The following is an 18,824-nucleotide window of genomic DNA, read 5'->3' on the forward strand; positions in this document are numbered from 1 at the left end:
GCCGCGGATCCCGCCGCGGAGGCGGCCCCTGTGATGGCGGCTGGCGGAGTGACGGCGGCATCGGTCGCGGGAGGTGGAGCGGACCCCACTCCGCCTTCGGTTCCCCCGGTCGCCCCTACAGCGCAGGGCACGATCCCCCCGGGTTCTCAGGCCGGGGAGGTGATCGACCTTGATGCCGACGAGGCGGAGGAGACGGCGGCGACGGGAGGTGGGGCGGATGTCCCCGCAGCCGTGGCGGGATCGGCGGCGAAGGGAACGCCTGCCCCCGAAAGCGCGGCGGCGGAGGCAACGGCGACGGAGGCGGGGACCTCCGCCCCGATCACCCCCGCGGAAGTGGCTCCGGCGGCGGAGGCGGAGGGACCCGCTGGGGGGACACCGGCAGGAACGGAGGAGCCTCCCCAGGCGGTTGCAGCGGGGGGCGAGGTAGCCGCGGGGATACCATTGGTGGCCTTGGCGGTGACGAGCATGCAGGTACCGGGGCCGTCGGTAAACCCGGCGGCTTCTAGTGCAATGGTGCCGACCTTGACGGCAGCATCAGGATCAGCTCCTACCTCGGCCTCGGCTCCCACCGTTCCCAAGGCGTGGAGAGGGTCCGTCCTTCGCTGGTCATCCCGCGAGGACCCGCTGAGGCATCTCTTCACGCTGGACGACACCGCGGAGTGGCACAAGTGGCAGGCGGTGCAGGGCGGCCTTGCCCACGCTCAGGCGGCTCTGTCCTCGGTGTTGGGGGTTCTGGGCAACACCGTTCTCCCTGGCAGCCAGGTATGTTGCCCCTACTGTTGGTGATCAGCATCTCCCATTTGCTTTATCCCTGATTGCTCGTTGCTCTGCAGGCCCTCCAAGAGTGCAGTCGGGGGAAATCTGATTTCCTCCGGCTGGAGCGGGGGCTCTAGGAGCACTTCAATGTGGAGAGGGAGCGCACCAGGGAGCTGTCCCTGCAGGTCACTACCGCCCAGGGGGTCATCCGCGACCTGCAAAGGCGTGAGGGGGCGGTGCTGGAGGAGGCACGACGATCGGAGGACAAGCTCCAAGCGTTGACAAGGCCCGTCTTGACCACGAGGAGTTCCGGGCAGCCGCTGAGAGGGCCCGCCGTGACGCTGAGGAGCTTGCCCGGCTGAGGGGGGAGTATGAAGCCCTCCAGAAGACCGTCGAGCGCGTCCGTCGCGAGCGGCACCAGGCTTTGCAAGACCGGGACGCCGAGAAGGCCAAGAAAGAGGAGGCCGAGCAGGGACTCCAGACCGCCGTGTCTCGAGGAGCCGACCGGGAGTGCGAGCTGAAGGCCTGGGCTGACGGTGAGTCTCTTTTCCATTCCCGCATTCTCGTGGTGTCGCGGTTTGTTCTTTAACACGGTGGGCTTTTCCGGATGATTCCTGCAGGCGAAATCGCCAAGCTAAAGGGCTTGCTCGACGCGGAGCGCGGTGAGCTCAGCGCCCTACAGGATGCGGTCCGCGTCGTCTGCGAAGACTTCGGCGTGGTTCCGGAGGAGGGGTCGAGCTCTCTACCGGCTCGTGTCCTCGGGGTACGCCGTCGACGTCGCGAGATCGCCGTGGACGCGCTTCACGTCGGCGTGCGGCGAGCCTTCGGGGTCTTCGGCTCCCATTATTCCGGCATTAACTTTGCCGGGATGAGCGAGGGGTACGCCGCCGATTACTCCGAAGCCGAGCTGGGCGAGATTGATGCAGCGGTGTTCGCACCAGCGGAGGCCCTCGCGAAGCTCCTGGAAGATAAGGCCGTCCCTCCTGCCGACCCCCCGTCAAGTTAACTGTACCGGGCTTGCGCCCAAATTGTAATTATGTCAGTTTTGAACTTATTTTGCGATGGCCATGCGGGCCTATTTATAACTTTGTTATGCGAAAGCTTCCGATCCCCTTTACTGTTCCTTTGGGCTTTGAAAGTTTAGAATACGTTGTCGGGTGCGTCAGTAAGCTTTGATGAGCGAAGGTGCCGTAGCCGCTGGGGCGTAGGTTTTTTCGTAGTCCGATCAATCTTGCCTGAGCACCGTTTGCGCATTCTTCTCTTTTTGCGTCCAAAAGTCTAGAAAGGGAGTGTTCGGTTTTGAAAAGAAAAAATGTTTCTTTTGGGCGGTGCCAAGCGGCTCGGGTCGGAACCCCTAGTAGCCCCCGAGGGGTATGCGGTCCTGGAACGAGGCCAGGGTCGGATACCCCTGGGCTTAAAGGAAAAAGCCTGAACCGAGACGGCTCGGGGTTTCTTTTTTCGCAGAAGAGCAAAACTGGTAGCCCCCGAGGGGTATGCGGCCCTGGAACGAGGCCAGGGTCGGATACCCCTGAGCTTAATGGGATTATCGGAATTGAAGACAAGTTTGTGCAGAACTTGGAAATAAGAGCTATGGGTAAAAGCGCCTTAGCTGTTCTATGTTCCAGGCGTTGCTGAAGACCTGCCCATCGGGAGTCGCCAGCTTGTAGGTGCCTGGCCGTAGTACTTGTACGATGATGAACGGGCCTTCCCATGGGGGAGTCAACTTGTGCCGACCCCTGTTGTCCTGGACGAGGCGGAGCACCAAGTCACCGACGTTGAAGGCTCGGCTTTGTACCTTGCGGCTGTGGTAACGCCGTAGGGCCTGCTGGTACTTAGCCGAGTGTAGTAGGGCTACGTCTCGCGCCTCATCGAGTTGATCTTGTGCGTTCTCAAGTGATGCCTGGTTTCCCTGTTCGTCGTATGCCTTGACTCTCGACGATCCGTACTCTAGATCGGTGGGCAAAATGGCCTCTGACCCGTAGATCATGAAGAATGGGGTGAAGCCCGTCGCCCGGCTGGGGGTCGTCCTCAGGCTCCAAAGGACTGCGGGAAGCTCCGCGACCCACCGTCCGCCGAACTTTTTAAGGCGGTCGAAGATCCGTGGCTTGAGACCCTGGAGTATCATGCCATTGGCTCGCTCGACTTGCCCGTTCGTGCGGGGGTGTGCCACGGCCGCCCAATCCACTCGGATGTGGTGGTCGTCACAGAACTAGAGGAATCTCTTCCCGGTGAACTGCGTGCCGTTGTCGGTGATGATGGAATTTGGGATCCCAAAGCGGTGGATGATGTCAGTGAAGAACTGTACCGCCTGCTCGGACCTGATTTGAGCCACCGGTCTTGCCTCGATCCATTTGGAGAACTTGTTGACGGCGACAAGCAGGTGGGTGAAGCCCTCGGGTGCCTTTTTGAAGGGTCCGACGAGATCCAGCCCCCAGACCGCGAACGGCCACGTGATGGGGATGGTCTGCAATGCCTGCGCGGGCAGGTGAGTCTGGCAGGCAAAGAACTGGCACCCTTCATAGGTGCGGACTACCTGGGTAGCGTCAGCGACCGCGGTCAGCCAGTAAAAACCCTGTCGGAAGGCATTGCCAACGAGGGTCCTCGGTGCGGCGTGGTGACCACAGGCTCCGGCGTGGATATCATGGATCAGCGCCTTTCCTTGTTCGATCGGGATGCAGCGCTGGAGGATCCCAGTGTGGCTTTTCTTGTAGAGCTCCCGGTCGATGATGGCGAAGGATTTGGCGCGGCGTGCGATCCTACGGGCTTCCGTTTTGTCTGCCGGGAGCGTGTCGCGGACGAGGTAGTTGAGGTATGGGGCTCTCCAGTCGGTCGGGGGGTCGGCCCCTACCGCGGGGTCTGCCGTGACTTCCATGACCACGGGGTCGGACGGATCGGCTCCCGGGGCCGAGTCGAGCAAAGCGGTGTTGACCCCTTCGGGACTGGTGCTCGGGTCTGGGACAGGTGGCGCGCTGCCGACCTCCCCTGACTCGGGTCCCGACCCCAGGGCCGGGGGTGCTTCGCCGACCCCTACCAGCTCTGGATAACGAATTTAAGGCTTCAACTGGTCACTAACGAAGACGCCGTCGGGGACGGGCATTCGGCCGGACGCCGCCTTCGCCAGCTCGTCGGCGGCTTCGTTGAAGCGCCTTGCGATGTGGTTGAGCTCTAACCCGTCGAACTTGTCTTCGAGCTTACGGACCTCGTTGTAGTAGGCCGCCATTTTGGGGTCGTGGCAGCTCCACTCCTTCATGGCTTGTTCGACGACTAACTGGGAATTGCCCCGGATGTCCAGCCAACGGATACCCAGCTCGACGGTGATGCGGAGTCCGTTGAGGAGGGCTTCGTACTCGGCGACATTATTGGATGCAGGAAAATGGAGGTGGATCATGTACCTGATGCGCACGCCCAAGGGAGAGACGAAGACCCGCTCCGGCGCGCGCCCTCATCAGTGACCCGTCGAAGTACATTGTCCAATACTCCTGCTTCTCTGGCGTCGATGGCGTTTGAACCTCCGTCCATTCTGCCACGAAGTCGGCGAGTGCCTGGGACTTGATGGCGGTGCGGGGGACGTAGGTGATACCCTGGTCCATGAGCTCAAGCGCCCACTTCGTGATTCTCCCCGTAGCGTTTGGGTTCCGGATTACTTCGCCTAACGGGAATGATGAAACGACCGTTACCGGGTGGGAGGTGAAGTAGTGGCGCAGCTTCCTCTTCGTGATAAGGATGGCATAGACGAGCTTCTGGATCTGTGGGTAACGTGTCTTGGATTCGGACAAGACTTCACTAATGAAATACACCGGGCGTTGCACCTTGAGAGCATGTCCCTCCTCTTCTCATTCCACCACCAGGGCCGCGCTAACCACCTGGGTGGTCGCCGCGATGTAGAGCAGGAGGGACTCGCCGTCGGTAGGCGGGACTAGGATCGGGGCCTTCGTCAGGAGGTCCTTGAGTCGGTCAAGTGCCTCCTGGGCCTCGCCGGTCCATTCGAAGCGGTCTGTCTTCTTCAGGAGCCGATAGAGAGGAAGCCCTCGCTCGCTGAGGCGCGAGATGAAGCGGCTTAGAGCCGCCAAGCATCCCATGATGCGCTGAACTCCCTTTATGTTCCGGATTGGCCCCATGTCGCTGATGGCCGCTATCTTCTCCGGGTTTGCTTCGATGCCGCGTACGGAGACGATGAAGCCTAATAGCATGCCCCTTGGGACTCCGAACACACATTTTTCGGGATTGAGCTTAATACGCTTATCCCTCAACCTTTCGAAAGCTAGTTCAAGGTTGGGAACGAGCTGGTCGCCCCTCCTAGATTTAACTACGATGTCGTCAACGTAGGCCTCAACGGTCCGCCCGATGAGGTCTCCGAAGCACTTCAGCATGCATCGCTGGAAAGTAGCCAATGCGTTTTTGAGGCCGAATGGCATCTTAACGTAGCAGTAGGGGCCAAAGGGGGTGATGAAGGAGGTAGCGAGCTGGTCGGCCTCTTTCATCGCGATTTGATGGTAGCCGGAATATGCGTCGAGGAAGCTGAGGGTCTCGCACCCGGCGGTTGAGTCGACTATTTGATCTATGCGTGGCAAAGGAAACGGGTCCTTTGGACACGCTTTGTTCAGACCGGTATAATCGACACACATCCTCCATTTCCCGTTCTTTTTTGGTACAAGGACAGGATTAGCCAGCCACTTGGGGTGGTGCACTTCCTTGATGAACCCGGCCGTCAGGAGCTTCTGGAGCTCTTCGCCGATGGCCTTGCACCTTTCTTCGTCGAAACGGCGCAATCCTTGCTTCACTGGCTTGGAGCCGGCCTTGATGTTCAAGGAGTGCTCGGCGACTTCTCTCGGAATGCCGGGCATGTCCGAGGGCTTCCACGCGAAGACGTCACTGTTCGCGCGGAGGAAATCGACGAGCGTGCTTTCCTATTTAGGGGATAAGGCCGCGCTGATCCGCATGACTCCTCCGTTGGAACAGCCGGGATCGAGGGGGACCTCCTTGATGCCTTCGGCGGGCTCGAAGGAGATGTTCGGCTGCTTGGAGTCGGGCCGGTCCTCGGTGGCCTCCGCAAGCTGGACCGCCAAGTCGCTCGTGATGGTGGTGGCCGCGGCGTACTCGCAGCACTCTACGTCGCACTCGTATGCCTTCTGAAAGGTCGTGCCAACGATGATGACCCCGTTGGGCCCCGGCAGCTTGAGCTTGAGGTAGGTGTAGTTGGGGATAGCCATGAACTTTGCGTAGCATGGCCGTCCCAAGATGGCATGGTAGGTTCCACGGAACCCCACCACCTCGAAGGTGAGGACCTCCTTCCTGTAGTTGGAAGGGGTCCCGAACGTAACGGGCAGGTCGATTTGCCCGAGGGGCATTGCCTGCTTCCCTGGCACGACGCCATGGAAGGGCGCCTTGCTGGGACGGAGGCGGGAACGGTCGATCCCCATAGCATCGAGGGTCTCGGCGTAGAGGATGTTGAGGCCGCTGCCCCCATCCATGAGAACCTTGGTGAGGCGCGTCGTGCTGACGATGGGGTCGACGATGAGAGGGTAACGCCCTGGATGCCGGACACGTCCAGGGTGGTCGGACCTGTCGAAGGTGATGGCCGGCCCTAACCAGTCCAGGAAGGCCGGAGTCGCTGGCTCGGCCGCGTAGACCTCCCGGCGCTCCAGCTTCTGCTGGCGCTTGGTGTCGTATGCCGCGGAGCCACCGAAGATCATGAAGCAGCCGTCCACCTTGGGGAAGCCGTCTTCCTTCTCTTTGTCGCCCTTCTTTTCCTCATCGGGCTTCCGCTTCCGGTCGCCTTTCACTGGATTGCCCATGAAGTATCTCTTCATGAGGTTGCAGTCTTTGTAGGCATGCTTCACGGGGAACTCGTGGTTCGGGCACGGTCCCTCAAGCAACTTGTCGAAGAAGCCGGGAGCGCCCTCGGGGGGTGGCTGCCCTCGCTTGCGCTCGACTGCGGCCACGAGGGGGGCCTCACGCCGTTGTTTGCCCTTCTTCTTCTGCTGACGGTTGGAGGCGCCTTCGTCAGCATCCTCCTCCCGTTTCGCCTTGCCTTTGGAGCGGTCAAAGATCGCTCCAACAGCCTCTTCGATCGAGGCGTAGCTAGTGGCGATATTGAGGAGCTCCTCCGTGGTTCGCGGGCCTCGGCGCCCCAGCTCGTGGACGAGGGGCCGGCAGGAGGTTCCTGCTAGGAAAGCTTATATGACGCCGGCGTCCGCGACGTTGGAGAGCTCGGTGCGCTTCCTGGAGAAGCGCCGGATATAATCCCGGAGGGACTCGTCCGCCCCCTGGCGACAGCTCCGGAGGTCCCAGGAATTGCCGGGGCGTGTGTACGTGCCTTGGAAGTTCCCTATGAAAACCTCCTTCAGGTCGTTCCAGCTGCGAACTCGTCCCGAAGGGATATGTTCTAGCCAAGCTCGCGTTGAGTTGGCTAGGAAGAGGGGTAGGTTGTGGATGATAAACAGGTCATCATCCGCCCCGCCGGCTTGACATGCAAGCCGGTAATCGCTGAGCCATACCCCAGGATTCGTCTCTCCTGAGTATTTGGCTATACTTGTGGGTTGCCTGAAGCGCGGCGGAAAAGGTGCGTTCAGGATGCGCGCAGAGAAGGCCCGGGGCCCGTCCGGACCGGGGCTCGAGCTGCGGTCTTCCCCGCTGTCGTAGCGCCCGCCACGGTGGATTTGGTAGCCTCGATCTACCCCGTCCTCCCTGTCCGCGCGGGAGCGTCTCCACGCGTTCAGGGTGTCGCGGGCGTCGCGGACGAGGCCGACGCGCTGGTGGACGGATCGAGCCTCGCCTCCTGCGGGTGGTGGAGTCCTTCGGGCGGATGCGGCCTGATTTGCCCTAGGAGGGGCTTGATGGACAGACTCCCCCCGCCTTTCCGGGGGCGCGTCAGGCGTTGCCCTGCTGGCGTTCTGCCCGCGTCGCCGGGACGCGGAACTTTTCGCCTGCTGGACGGCGACGCATTCGAGCAGGTTGCGCATCTCTTGGCGTGCCCGTCGCTCCTCGGGCGTCGCTGGTTCGGGGAGCTGTCGGAGCAACACCGCCGCGGCTGCGACGTTTTGGCTGGCGCGGGCGAAGAGCTGCGGACGCTCTTCGTCCACGCAGATGCGTTGCTGGACGTCACGCACCCGTTGTCATGCTCCACCCTCATGGTGGGGGTGCTCAACTTCTTGGCGGGCGCCTGCGCGTGCCTCCGGTTGCTGAGAACACTCCGGCGCCCTTGGTAAGGCTCCGGTCATAGCCGCGGCGCGTGAGGGGGGAGCCCTTTGTCTCCCCTCGGCGTCGTTGCCGTTGGATCCTTCGGAGTGCGCGGCGGCCACGAGGCACTCACGCGAAGGGTGGGGGCTCCCGCTGCTGGAGCTGGTGTCAGATATCATCCTCGTCGCGCCTACGAGCTCGTTGCTCGCGGGCGATGCGGTCATGGACCACGCTAGGAGGCGTCCGTAAGCCCCCGTGGCGTTGCGTAGCCCGAAGGGCCGTCCCCCTGGTGAGGTTCTTCCGGTACGCGAGCAGCCGCTCGCCGCTGTCCCGACGGTGGGGCCAGGGGCAGCCGGGCGAGCGGGTAGGACGAGGACAGGGATCAAGTCGATCCCTTCCCCGATGGCGAGGAAGTCCAGGCTCCCGAATCGGATCAGGGAGCCCGGAGCAAAGCTACTATCGTAATTGGCCATCTGAGGCTGGGAATGTACGCGCAAAGGTCCCCTACCTGGCGCGCCAACTGTCGTTGTCAAGATTGGCGGATCAAGACTTAGACTAGTAAATTTGTTTTATGCGTGTAAGGCCTCAGATGGTGGTGTGGGAGACACGGGTTTAGACTGGTTCGGGCAAAGGAAGCCCTACGTCCAGTATCGAGGATGCTCGTATAGCCCACGCGGGGTTCTGTAGTAGGGGTTACAGATTGACGAGAGAGGGACTGGTCCCAAGTCTCTTTTTGCTTGTGCTCTCAGGGAGCGTACTAGTGTGTTGTGGCTTGTGGGAGAAGAAAAACCGATCCCCTCCTCCGGCCCTCGGTGCCTCCTTTTATATCGTAAGGGGGGTGGCCGGAGTTACAGCTGGGATCAGATGAAGAGGGCCGTAAAAGTGTAAACGTAGTACGGTAAAAGATACGGCAGGGAGGGAGGAACAAGTTCCTAGATGCCCGACGCCTCCGTCGGCCCCTGACAAGCGTCGGCGTGCATGCCGGAGGGGGAGGCGGCCGTGTGCCAACTGTCGTCGCACCCTACAGATATCTCCTTCGGCATTCGTAGGCGTCGGGTTATGATGAAGGCGTTTCGTCGTTACCCCGGTGTCCGTTGGGGAGGACGGTGGATGCTACCGTTCCGATGATGGCCCCTGGAGAGAGGGCGTCACATCCTTGCTGCCGGGCACGCGGGACCCGAGGGCGCGCGGGGCCCGAGGACAGGCGAGTCTCTCCTCCGCTCCGGTCGGCGCAGGCCATGAGTACCCTGCGGCGAATGGGAGGGAGCCGCCAGCACTGTAGCTGGTACAGTATGGTCGTGCATGGGTACTTGCAGCGGGTTGCGTGAGGAGCGCGGTCATCCTTCCTCCTGCCAGGCCTGCGGCGCATTTATGACGAGGCCGACGGGGGGGACCCACGGGACTGTTTATCTCGTCCACCTGGTCCGCATTCGAGGGGGATGCCCGCCCTGGGGGCCCCAGCCAGTCCGACCCCTGGGCTCGGGGTCGGACGAGGCGGAACCCTGGGGCGAGGGGTCGGGCGCTCCCAACCCCGGGGTCGCAGTCGGACGAGGCGGAAGCCTCGTGGAGGGAGGTCGGGCGCTCCCGACCCTGAGATCGCAGTCGGACGAGGCGGAGTTTTGATTATGCTTAGGTGGGCCCGGGCCTTCGCGTCTGCTCTTTTAAGCGGTATTTAGGAGATCGTTAATATTTCCCCCCAACATGCCCCGCGACACCCCATCCCCCAGCTATCATCAGATATAAGGGCATACATGTTATTTTTCACTCAGAATAGATAATCAACTATAAATAATTAGGATGGCAAGACTCCCAGCTTAAGAAATCCAGATTCTCAGATAAGCTCAAACAAACAAACAGCACCTATACCCGCTAGCCAACCTTAATTGCTCCCGATCCACATACTACAACGCAGCGATGGTGGTCGGGTTGATCGCAGCGGAGAGTAGCAGCAGCAACCAGTTACAGCATAGAATGGACCACCCCTTAGTCCATTACGATTTACGTATGCCAACTTTTCCAGTAGATGGATATCCAGAACCAAAATAGGCCTTCACCGAGACTAGCATGCAAATCCAATATAACCATTCTCTTTTAGAATTCCAGAACCAGAAGTCCCTTGTTTCGCTGATTTGGTTCACTATCGATTCTGTTGATGACCATGCCGGCGCCCGGGCGGCGTGCGCCTGAGCTCCTTGCCCATCCGCTTGGGAGGCGCCATGATCTTGTCCATAGCTCCGTGCCTCCATGCATGCCACCGTTCCCCAAGTACCGACCCTTCTCAATTCCAAACATCCTGCCGAGTTCCTCCCAGGCTCCCAGCACCATTCGCCGTCTCATTTTCCCTCACCCCCGCCATCTTATTTGCATATACATGTACTCTAAATTGTTGGTCCACTGATCTAGCCCAACTAACCCATAGCCTGGATGTTACACCGAGATCACCAAATCCCCCCTGCGGTCATGGCCCCCTGTTGCACTCTATAGTACACAACCACCCTGAACCCTTATCGTCAAGTGCTAATTAATCCTGAACCAAAGAAACCTCGCCGGAGATGGAGAAGAGCAAATTAATTATTTGCACCATACAAAAAAGTAGATCGGAAGTCCAAGGGAAGGCTAAAGAAACAACATAGTATGTTTATTTTAGTATACCCTTTCTCAAATCTTAAACACGTCACACATATATATAACCATTCGCTACCAAAGTGTTATGCTCCAATTTATTCGCCTACCGCATGCACACACCCGCCAAAAGACAGGTGCAATGCAAACAACTTCACATGCTTGCTGCTGTATTATACGAACCACTAATCCTTGGCTCCAGCAGGCGCCTAATTAAGCTGTGGCGTCCAGCTGGCTGCCGGCGACGTCAACGACGAAGCGGTACCTCACGTCGTTCCTCTCGAGCCGCTGGATCGCCGTGTTGACGTAGTCCATCCCAACGACCTCGACGTCCGCGGCGATGCCGTGCTCCCCCGCGAAGTCCAGCATCGCCTGGCAGTCTGCGATGCTCCCCACGCCGTTGCCAGCCACTCGCTTCCCGCCGGCGATGATGGCGTACGCCGGCAGCTCCAGCGGTTTGCTCGGCGCGCCGACGACCACCATCTGCCCCATCGGCTTCAGCAGCTCCAGCAGCGGCACGATCTGGTGCCCTGCCGACACCGTGTCGATGATGCCGTCCATGGAGCCCGCCGCGGCCTGCGTCCGAGATACCATTGCATCGTCAGCTATAGTGCTAGTGCTACCACGCCAAGCCCACGGCAAGAAGCGATCTTTGGTTTGTACCTTCATTTGAGCGGCGTCATGGCTGACCAAGAATGCGTCGGCGCCGAGGCGGCCCAGCGCCTCCTCGCGCTTGCCCGGCGACGAGCTGATGACGGTGACCGTCATCCCGAACGCCTTCCCGAACTTGACGGCCATGTGGCCAAGGCCACCGAGGCCGACGACGCCGAGGTGCTTTCCCGGCTCGTTGAGGCCGTACTGCATCATCGGGCTGTACACCGTGACGCCGGCGCAGAGCAGCGGCGCGGCGCCGTCCGGAGGCAGGCTCTCCGGGACCCGGACGACGTAGTCCTTGCTGACCACGACGACGTCGGAGAAGCCTCCCTTGGTGGTGGCGCCGTCGCTGTCCACGCCGTTGGAGGCGAGCACGAGATTGGGGCAGTAGTTCTCGTGCCCCGTGCCGCAGCTCTCGCAGGCGCCGCAGGAGTCGACGAAGTAGCCCACGCCCACCGTGTCCCCGGCCTTGAACTTGGTGACGCCGGTGCCGACGTCCGTGACGACGCCGACGACCTCGTGCCTGCACCGAAATGAGCGGCGCCGTTAAGATTTCTTGCTGCGATCGACCGAAACGCTGAAGAAATCTGTGATTGCATTGCTTGGTTGCTTGGGAACACGATCATTACCCGGGGACGACGGGGTACATGGCGTTGCCCCACTCGTTCTTGATGACGTGGAGGTCCGTGTGGCAGATCCCACAGAAGAGCACCTTGATCGTCACGTCGCCGTCTCTCTGCACCCTGAAATGACCACACGATCACCATCGCGTCACAATCAAAGAGACCACTAGTTCATTGAAGCAAAATTGGTAGGTTCCTCATGTCATCGCTACAGCTATCAGTACAGAACACAAAAATTAAGTAAGGGCCGCTAAAATTTTAACCGCCTGTCGTATTGAATGTCACATCGAATGTTCGGATGCTAATTAGAAGAACTAAATATGAGCTAATTATAAAACTAATTGCAGAAGTCCTGGACTAATTCGTCAGACGAATCTATTAAGCCTAGTTAATCCATCAATAGCAAATGGTTACCGTAGCACCACATTGTCAAATCATGGACTAATTAGGCTTAATAGATTCATTTCGCGAATTAGCTTGCATCTGTGCAATTAATTTTGTAATTAGCTCATTTTAATACTCTTAATTAGTATCAAATATCCAATGTGACAGGAGCTAAAATTTAACCCTTGGTATCCAAACAGGCTTAAGTCATGGCAACACTGAGAGAGAAATTAACCTTCTTGAGAACCTGTACGGGGAGAGGTGGCCGGAGGCGTCTCTCGCTGCCCACCCAAGCACCGGCTTGCCCCCTTGCTCCATGGAAACTCCTTGAGAGCCCTAACCTGCTTCTTCAACCTTGCTCAGCTTCTACGTTCAGGAAAAATGAGGCTCTGCTGGGTGGTACGCCGTTGGTAAACTTTGAAGCTTCTCTTAAATAGGCAAACTAGGAGCCAGCAGCCACCGCGGCGACGTCAGATCACACGTACTACGTATCCCCTCTCAGCGCTCACGCAGGACTGCGCCCCGTTTTTTTTACAGTTTACTATTTTACAACTTAAAATAGAATAATGCGTCGGAGAGACGTCTAATAGTTTTTTTTTACGAAGGTACTCCCTCAAATTATAGATTTCGTTTTGACTTTTTTAGATTCATAGACTTTGTTATGCACTTAGATATACCCTATATCTAGATGCATAATAATATCTATGCATCTAAAAAAGTTAAAATGACTAGTAAAAATTATTCTATTTGAATTATGGAGTTACACTCCATTCAAACGTTACCGTCAAACAGTATAATAGAGTGGAAAAAATGGCTATTAGAACAGTAAAAAATATTCTATTTGATTTTGACACATCTCTTGATCGTGTGGAAAAAATGGAAAAGGGGATCTGACCTGTTTTATTCTATCCCTCCTAAAATATATAAGATTTTAAGTTTATGGCAAACTATATATACTGAATTTGACAAAATTTATAGAGACTAAAAATGATATTTGCGATACTAAATGAGTATAAATAATAGTTTGACTTAGAAAAAATAAGGATCCTTATATTTCATATGGAGAAGATATATATCCCTCCACGCGCATTTAGCAACAATGAATTACATCCTGGGTTTGTCGAACTCTTGGTTCATTAATTCCGGTCAAGGTCAAAATTGCGCGGTCGCATATGCAGTGACGCGTATACCGCAGAGCCCTGGTGACGCATGTGCTTAACACTACAGCCTGAGCTATCGACTAAATTACTCCTAATCACTGTCTTTGTAAGAGCAAGTGGGGGAAGTTAATTATGTAAGGAGTTCGTCAAACAGTTTGCGAATGGGAAGGGTAACGGCGGAGGAAAGAGGCTTGAAAGACCCCCAATAGGACAAAGGTAGGCCAAATAATAAGGTACTCCGTATATGAATAAAAGATAGTTCAGTTGAGATTATACAAATTAAAGTATAACAACAGAAATTACTAAAAACATGGACACCAGGGAGATGGGCTGAATGGCTGTTGCGCTTGGACGCTAGTAGGCTGAAATTCCGTGTGGCGGCAGCACCGCAGCAGGCTGAGCTTGTTTATGGGGATGCCACCACATCGTTGGGCTCATGAATTGGCTATATATATAAACGCTCCATACTGATGATACTCCTTTTATTAGGAGGGAACTGGTTGGTACCTATATGGAGTTGTCTATTATCCGTCCATAGATTTTTAGAGGTAAATTTGTCAAATTTTATAGTGTTGCGGACGAAGTTCTGCAATATTGCAGGCTCTCATGTTTCATATTGCTAGAAAATGAAGTACTATGCAGCATGTGACACAATGTTTGAAACATAGTAAAATGCCATCTCCAACATTAAAAAACCCTTTATATTTCCTTCCCTAAAATTATAAAATATTTTGAAATATCGCATAATAATGTTTGCAACAAAAATGTGCAACATGAAAATTTTCGGCAGATTTTTTCTTAAAATCTGTCAAGAGATAAATTGCAAATGTCATATTGTAATTTTTCCTTCCTCTATTAACGACTTTCGTATAGAATCGTGTGAGAATATAATACTACCTGCCAAACAGAATTTAAAATCATGGTGCTAATCTTTTCAATAAATACCAGTGATTTGGGTAATAAAGTATTTCCGGTTAGAATTTGCTTTAAGTTGCAATTTTTTTTTTGCGAAACACAGTTCAGACGCAGGCGCTCACATAAATGTACCCACACTCAACCCTATGAGTACACGTACGGAACTCTACCACTATGAGTACCTCCGAAAGACCGAACCGATAGATTCTTGAGATCGATGAAGTTACCATTGGCACCTCGCTATCGACGGGTATGTCGCATACCACTAGGGGTGGTAATGGATCATGACCCTCATGCTTTCTTCACAACTGAACTCATCCCTATCTATATTTAGTTCAAAATCATATAATATTATGGCATGACCCTTATTGAGCTCGAGCCTTAAATTCGCTAGGCTAAATTAAAGAGCCCTTTACCACCCCTACATACCATTGAAAGAATAGTTCTCATTAAATATAAGAATAAAAATTTAGGAAAATGTGAACACCAATACTGTGTCGAGGACTCGAACCACTGATGGACAGGTTCCACACACAAAAAACCTTGTCAATTGAGCTACACTCAATTCACAACAAAAAAAACTTTAGTTGCCGGTCCGGACTCCCGGTAATGAAAATGAAAAAAAGTAATAATGCACCAAATTAAAATTTGCAAGAATCTAAAACCATTTGGTATCAATATCGTCGTTGAGAATTTGAAAATTTTTGCGTACATATGAAAATAATGTTCTATTATTTCACATATAGGATCGGCGCTTAAATGTCTTACATATATAAGCTGCATATATCATAAATTATCCATGGATGCAACAAAACACCAAATTCTACCCTTGCTTATTCACGGGTGTACACTCACCAAAACCACGAGACACGGTCGAGCAACAAGGAACTCCAAACATATCGGCCGAACAAGGAACAATCCTTGGCGCCTAATCAGAAACGCCCAGGTTGCTGCCGGCGACGTCGACAACGAAGCGGTACCTCACATCATTCCTCTCAAGGCGCTGGATCGCCGTGTTAACGTAGTCCATCCCGACGACCTCGACATCTGCGGTGATGCCGTGCTCGCCCGCAAAGTCCAGCATCGCCTGGCACTCCGCGATGCCGCCGCCGCCGCTCCCGGCGACTCGTTTCCCTCCGGCGACGAGGCTGAAGGCGGGCACCTCGAGAGGCTTGGCCGGCAAGCCGACGATCACCATCTGCCCCATCGGCTTCAGCAGCTCCAGCAGCGCCTCGACCGGGTGCTCCGCCGACACCGTGTCGATGATGCCGTCCATGGTGCTCGCCGCCGCCTTCATCTGCTCGGGGTCGCGGCTGACCAGGAACGCGTCGGCGCCGAGGCGGTCGAGCGCCTCCTCGCGCTTGTCCGGCGACGTGCTGATGACGGTGACCGTCATCCCGAACGCCTTGCCGAACTTGACGCCCATGTGCCCGAGGCCCCCGAGGCCGACGACGCCCAGGTGCTTTCCCGGCGCGTTGAGGCCGTACTGCACCATGGGGCTGAACACCGTGATGCCGGCGCACAGCAGCGGCGCCGCCCCGTCGAGGGACAGGGTCTCCGGGACCCGGACCACGTAGCCCTGGCTAACGATAAGGACATCGGAGAAGCCACCTTGGGTGGTGGAGCCGTCGAGTAAGTCGATGCCGTTGGACGTTTGCACGAGCTGGGGGCAGTAGCTTTCGTATCCCTTGCTGCAGCTCTCGCAGGTGCGGCAGGAGTCGACAAAGTAGCCCACGCCCACCGTGTCGCCGGCCTTGAACTTGGTGACGCCGGAGGCGACATCCGTCACCACGCCGACGACCTCGTGCCTGCGTTTTGAAACGCCATTAGTTAGTACTTCAGTGCTGGAAAACTAAGCATTCGTCCAACGTGTTAGTACCGGACGTATTTTCGTCTGGTACTAACGCGCAGCATTATTACTGGTCGTCATGCACAGTGCTACCGGAGCCCGTAGTATCGGTTTGGAGGCTCAGCTGGTACTAAATAGCAGCCGTAACAGCGCGACGTAACTCGCAGTTTAGTACCGATTGGTGTTACCGACTCATTTAGTACCGATCGGACTGACCGGTACTAAATGAAGTGGTATTAGTACCGATCAAGCGATATCGGTCGCGTGTCCGGTACTAAAGGCACCGACCGGTACTAAAAGTCGATCGTCAGTAGTGCTAGTATATGAGAAGAAAGAACGTCCAAATAATTTGTCCGTGCATGCTTGGTGAACTTATTACCCAGGAACGAGGGGGTACATGGCGTTGCCCCATTCGTTCTTGATGACGTGGAGGTCCGTGTGGCAAAGCCCGCAGAAGAGCACCTTGATGGTGACGTCGCCATCTCTCTGTACCCTGAATTCGCCATTAAACGCATCAATTCAGTGTGTGAAAATGGCAGGCCCCATGTACAATGTTCAGTGGTCCGTGAAGAGTAAAAGAAAGACAAAGGAGCTATATACCTCCTTGAGAAGTTGAAAGGGGAGAGGTGGCCGGAGGCATCCCTGGCAGCCCAGCCATGCGCCTCCATGCCTTCCGCCATTGAAAAAACTCCTTGATCTTGATCTGCTTCCTCAAGCTCACTTGCCTTCTCGGGTTGCAGTTAGGTGGGCACGCCTTTGGTAACCACTGAGCTCGGCCTAAATAGGAAAGCCGCGAGCCGCCATCATGGACATAGCGACGTCACATGGTACGTTAGCCGTCTTGCTCGGTGCTCACCGTGCGCTGTCACTGCTCCCAGTTCGCTCGTTTTTTATGTTCACACTCACACATCCATGCATGGCCCATGGATAAGTCGCCGGCGGCTAATGCTTCTACCCATTCCGTTGATTTTACGCTACAACTTGCTCGGGTCGCCATCCGTGAACAGGTGAACTGTTGAATCACGAGAGACTCGGTGTAAATTGCCAAGTTTATGCAGCAAAGTTTGACTTGAGCATACCTGATTACTGCCTAGCAAGGCTATGTTCCTTAGTTAGTAACCAAAATATCTCAAGGCTGACAAACTTGGCAAAAGACATACTAGGCCAGAAAAGTTTTGTGATGGCGGACAAAAGAGGTTTAAGTAGGAATTTCAGACTACTCCATAACAGAGAGAGATCTAACAAGAGCTTGTGACTTGATGTGCTTGCTTCGATTTCTCTTATTAGGTGTAAAAACAAACGAAAGAACAATTTTATGGTCACATACTCACACCTCATAGGGATAAAAAGCAACTGCCAACATGTATTGGGTGAGATGCATGATCGATCTGAAAATTGCGCCAAAAACAATGAGTATGCTACTTGGTAGCTATGGCTACACGTCACTTGGGCTAGATAGTTTATACTGCAAATGCTGTTCTTCTGCATTATTGCTGTCACGACCGTTACCTACCCCCAAAAAAGGATTCTGCCCTACTAATAGTTGTCAACTTTGACCAAACACGTGCCTACATGCACGATGGAGAGGAGCATATACAAGCATATTGACGTTGAAACTGTAAAAAAACAGATGACCCATATTTTTGGGGTCAGCATCACTGTCGCCGACGAATGAATCCAGTTTGTCTTCATCCACAAAAAGAATGTTATTAGCACCGTCATTGTTTGAGTGCCTCCAGGCTCCCTAGGTCCATACACTATAACAGGGAGAGATCTAACAAGAGCTTGTGACTTGATGTGCTTGCTTCGATTTCCCTTATTAGCTGTAAAAACAAATGAAAGAACAATTTTATGGTCACTTACTCACACCTCATAGGGATAAAAAGCTACAGCCAACATGTATTGGGTGAGATGCATGATCGATCTGAAAATTGCGCCAAAAACAATGAGTATGCTACTTGGTAGCTATGGCTACACGTCACTTGCACTAGTAGAGAATTGGCTTTCGATCCGCCCCCTTTTGTCCCGGTTTAAAGTTGGCCCGGGACAAAAGGGGGTGCGCCACGGTAGGCAAAAATGGAGGGGAGATTTAGTCCCGGCCCTTTAGTCCCGGTTGCAACGGCTAGTGGGGGGCTGTCGGTGGTGGCACCCTTTTATCCCGGTTGGAGGTGCCAATTCGGAATCTCGCTTAATTGAATCTCCTGGTCCGGGTATAATTTCTAGGCGTTCCGTATATGAACCCCTTCAAACAGGGCTTATTGCTATCGATTCGATGATCCCCATAGGGCGCGGACAGCGACAGTTAAATTATTGGGGACGGACAGACTGGCAAAACACCAGTAGCCACAGATACAATTCTCAATCAAAAAGGGCAATATGTAATATGTGTTTATGTAGCTATCGGTCAAAGACCATCCTCCGTGGCTCAAGTAGTAACTACTTTTCCACGAAGAGGGGGCCATGTAATACACTATTGTAGTAAGCTGAGATGCGGATTCACCCCGCTACATTACAATATCTCGCTCCTTAAACGGTAGCAGCCCTGCGCTGAGTATTTTATGTACCGCGAACGGCATACTATCACTAACTTATGATGATCTCTCCAGACAAGACACAAGCTTATCACAAAATATCCCTTCTATTAAAAAGACCCCCCCGGCCACGAAGCTTATCCCGGGAAGG

General features: G+C 55.1%; 2 protein-coding genes across 2 annotated transcripts; both read right to left on the reverse strand.

Moving 5' to 3' along the window:
* Positions 1 to 10,552: 10,552 nt before the first annotated feature.
* On the reverse strand, positions 10,553 to 12,609 carry LOC101756145 (probable cinnamyl alcohol dehydrogenase 8D). Its single transcript, XM_004956699.2, has 4 exons — positions 12,454 to 12,609; positions 11,841 to 11,954; positions 11,221 to 11,734; positions 10,553 to 11,133 (listed from the first exon to the last, which is right to left on the reverse strand). Exons 1-4 carry the CDS (start codon positions 12,534 to 12,536, stop codon positions 10,771 to 10,773), a joined length of 1,074 nt encoding a protein of 357 aa, XP_004956756.1. The 5' UTR covers positions 12,537 to 12,609; the 3' UTR covers positions 10,553 to 10,770.
* Positions 12,610 to 15,002: 2,393 nt separating this feature from the next.
* On the reverse strand, positions 15,003 to 16,894 carry LOC101756551 (probable cinnamyl alcohol dehydrogenase 8D). The gene is made up of 3 exons (XM_004956700.2): positions 16,743 to 16,894; positions 16,522 to 16,635; positions 15,003 to 16,101 (listed from the first exon to the last, which is right to left on the reverse strand). The coding sequence occupies exons 1-3, from the start codon at positions 16,820 to 16,822 to the stop codon at positions 15,222 to 15,224; spliced, it is 1,074 nt and encodes a 357-aa protein (XP_004956757.1). The 5' UTR covers positions 16,823 to 16,894; the 3' UTR covers positions 15,003 to 15,221.
* Positions 16,895 to 18,824: the final 1,930 nt, after the last annotated feature.

This window comes from Setaria italica, chromosome II, assembly GCF_000263155.2.
Source record: "Setaria italica strain Yugu1 chromosome II, Setaria_italica_v2.0, whole genome shotgun sequence".
Taxonomy (NCBI): Eukaryota; Viridiplantae; Streptophyta; class Magnoliopsida; order Poales; family Poaceae; genus Setaria; species Setaria italica.

Bases quoted from the DNA above. Each gene is read 5' to 3' on its own strand.
- LOC101756145 (XM_004956699.2), bottom strand. From the start codon at position 12,536: ATGGAGCAAGGGGGCAAGCCGGTGCTTGGGTGGGCAGCGAGAGACGCC. The intron at 11,735-11,840 runs GTAATGATCGTG...ATTTCGGTGCAG, and splicing joins ATGTACCCCGTCGTCCCCGG to GCACGAGGTCGTCGGCGTCG. The intron at 11,134-11,220 runs GTACAAACCAAA...TCTCGGACGCAG, and splicing joins ATGACGCCGCTCAAATGAAG to GCCGCGGCGGGCTCCATGGA.
- LOC101756551 (XM_004956700.2), bottom strand. From the start codon at position 16,822: ATGGCGGAAGGCATGGAGGCGCATGGCTGGGCTGCCAGGGATGCCTCC. The intron at 16,636-16,742 runs GTATATAGCTCC...TGGCGAATTCAG, and splicing joins CCTTTCAACTTCTCAAGGAG to GGTACAGAGAGATGGCGACG. The intron at 16,102-16,521 runs GTAATAAGTTCA...TTCAAAACGCAG, and splicing joins ATGTACCCCCTCGTTCCTGG to GCACGAGGTCGTCGGCGTGG.